General features: G+C 37.5%; 1 protein-coding gene across 1 annotated transcript; it reads right to left on the bottom strand.

Annotated features, from left to right (window-relative positions):
- Positions 1 to 253: 253 nt before the first annotated feature.
- LOC115972887 lies at positions 254 to 1576 on the bottom strand. The gene is made up of 2 exons (XM_031093113.1): positions 1443 to 1576; positions 254 to 1340 (listed from the first exon to the last, which is right to left on the bottom strand). Exon 2 carries the CDS (start codon positions 1337 to 1339, stop codon positions 419 to 421), a length of 921 nt encoding a protein of 306 aa, XP_030948973.1. The 5' UTR covers position 1340; positions 1443 to 1576; the 3' UTR covers positions 254 to 418.
- Between the last annotated feature and the right edge of the window lie 1333 nt (positions 1577 to 2909).

Genomic DNA, 2909 nt, shown 5'->3' with positions numbered 1-2909 from the left:
GATAATGCGGAACCAGCCAAATTGAATATGATAAAACATTCTCTTAGTTGGCAGTCTAGAATCTACGCCAGGCATTAAAGAACAAGTGCATCCATAGATACATATCATGCAGAGCTTAATAGAAGCGGCAAGTGTATGGAGGAGCACTTAATCAACAACCACATATACTTAACATCTTTATATCCTGCTCCACCGGATGATTTTACAGAACCAAAGCCAAGTTATGAGAGCACATTCTTTAAAACCATACATGAAAGGAAAAGCATATACACATGATATAGCCTCTAAGTGTCCCTTAACATTTCAAAAAACAAAAATAAACATTTACTTGTGTCAACACAATACATATATACCTAATTAAATACAAACAAGTTTTGACAAATATGAACACTAGAGCAATTAAAGCCAGGACGATGACCTAAAGCAGTTTGTCTGGGAGGCCCATAGCTATCACTAATATGAACCCAAAAGCACTAGCAGCGAATCCTAGCCTGGCCAAAATTGTGTTAGCAGTGTGGGTTGTATGAGTATCAGTAGAAGGAGTTGATGAGAGAGTCATGAAGGCTGCCGTGAGAGAAACAAAAGCCACTATGCTTATAACCAATACACAATTCAATATAAATCTGTTTAGAGATGATATCTCACCAACATCGATGGAAACAATAGCAGTAATTGATCCGAGAAGAATTGCAAAACCTAATTCAATAAGCCTCTGATTCGACCTTTTCTCTACTTGAGAGGATGTACCAGCTCCTGGGGTTGACCACCTTGGCCTTCCTCTTTCCAAGTCAGGAACTTCAGAGTCTGTAACAGCCCACAGACTTGACCATATTCCGTAAGCAACTACATCGAGGGCACCACTTGATAATGATAACCTTCGGCTTCCGCTTTCCAAGCCAGGAACTTCAGAGTGTGAAACAGCCAACAGACTTGACAATATTCCGTAACTAACTACATCTTGGGCACCGCTTGAGAACCTTATCCTTCGAACTTTAACATATACCTCACTATTTTCATCATCCCTTTCACCATTAAAGTTTGGCAGCATCATCACCCCACCATCTTGGGCTTCCGCTTGTAGACCAACAGGCTCATTGAACTCCAGGATTGAATTTGAATCCACATCCACATCCGCTCTATCAGATCTTCTAAGAGCTGATGAATCAGGGAAACGATTACTTTTTAGGGCCGCATAAGCATCTCGACTAGCCTCCTCCGAATTGAATCCACCAGAAGAACTTCTAGTCCCAGTGGGTGTACGACCATAGTCGCCATACCCAGTTGAAAAAAGGAGTTGGAATACAATTAGCCATATTATCACTGAGAGTTGCTTCCCCATGCTGAAAACAGAGTAAGTGAAAAAGATCAGAATAAGGAAATTTTTTTTTTGATGGAAATGAAGTTTAGGAAGATGAAAATGGAGTATTGCGGCGCGGCTTTACCTTAAGAAGCAACCAGATCAGATGCATCATAGCAGCCCACAGACTCAGTCAGTCATCCACTAGGTTAGAAGCTTCCTACGAATCCTACCTCTTTCCCCATTCAAAGTGCCCGGAATTCCAACACCAAACAAGAAGTCCATCAATCTCTTTCAATATATGTATATATATATATATATATATATTTTTTTTTTTTTCAGTTTTTTACTTCTTTTTTTCTCTCTTTTTGTGTTTGTGCTTTCACATTGACCACACAGTATGGAATTATTCTTACTCATTTGCTCTTTAAAATTGATTGAAGTTCTCAATGATTCTCTCGGGAACAGAATTCTTATGGAACAAGTGATGATAGATTTTCTTTCCTCTCCTGTGCGGGAGATGAGTAATTATTAAATATTCATACTCACTCCTCTGCGTCCTCTCACGTTCTAGTCCACAGGTTCTGGTGCACTTATTTAATTCATGGTGAAATTCACAATAAATACTGTATAAGAGAGTTAAGTACTTTTTTTTATTATATATAATAATAATTTTTTGTGCGGAAATTGAATTTTTTTTTTCATACACCGATTTATGCACCAACTTACACATATATCAATTTGTTATTGGATTACATTATTAATGTATGAAACAACCCACTATTCTTTAGGATTTTGTAAACTTAAGGCATTTCTTTTAGGGAATAGTCCTACTTTGATAAAAAATTTATAAGAAAGAAAAAAAGTAATTAATTTTTTTTTATATTTTTTGATTTTTTTATAAAAGTAATATCAAAATTTTCTAAAATAATTTATTAACAAATATTTAAAGACACCTATTAACAAGGCCCAAAATGTGCTCAACAACTGGAAGGTTAAAAGTGGGAAAGTATAAATTTTTTTGGCATAGTGTTATACTGCCATCTTACATGTAAGATGGCACTGTAGCACTATTCCAAAAATAATATTAATATTTTATTCCACCTTTTTTCTCTCTCATCTCTTATCTCTTTCTTTGTCTCTCTCTGTCACTTTCCTCTCTTTCTCCCTCTTCTCTATAACACTTTCGGTCCGTCTCCGATGCAAGGTCCAAAAACTAGATGTCGTGGATTTCGGTCTGTCACTGTCATTGAGTCCGTGCAAATTGTCGGTACTCGGAGCGACATGAGCTGATCTCTCCGTGATGATGCCGTTGGATAGCGTGATGATGAACATGGTGAATAGGAGGAAAGCGATGAATGCGAGTTTGCAGGCGCTGAAGTGGAGAGTCTGGTGTCAAAAAGCGCCACCAAAGTGGGGTCTGGGTTCTGTGTGTGTGTGTTTTTTTTTTCCCTGTTGTGACCGATGCCTAAAGGAAGAGGTGGATATGGCTAAATTGGGTATGGGTTTGATATGGATGGTGGCTGAATTTTATATCTGCTCTTTCTTTCTTTTTGAGTATGGCTGAATTGGCAGTGAAGAAAAAAAAAATCAAGACTTTTTTCAAGTTACA

The sequence above is a fragment of the Quercus lobata genome, unplaced genomic scaffold (assembly GCF_001633185.2).
Source record: "Quercus lobata isolate SW786 unplaced genomic scaffold, ValleyOak3.0 Primary Assembly Scq3eQI_1902, whole genome shotgun sequence".
Lineage (NCBI taxonomy): Eukaryota > Viridiplantae > Streptophyta > Magnoliopsida > Fagales > Fagaceae > Quercus > Quercus lobata.
Note: the sequence above shows the minus strand (reverse complement) of the source record. Positions and strands in the feature narration are given on the sequence as shown.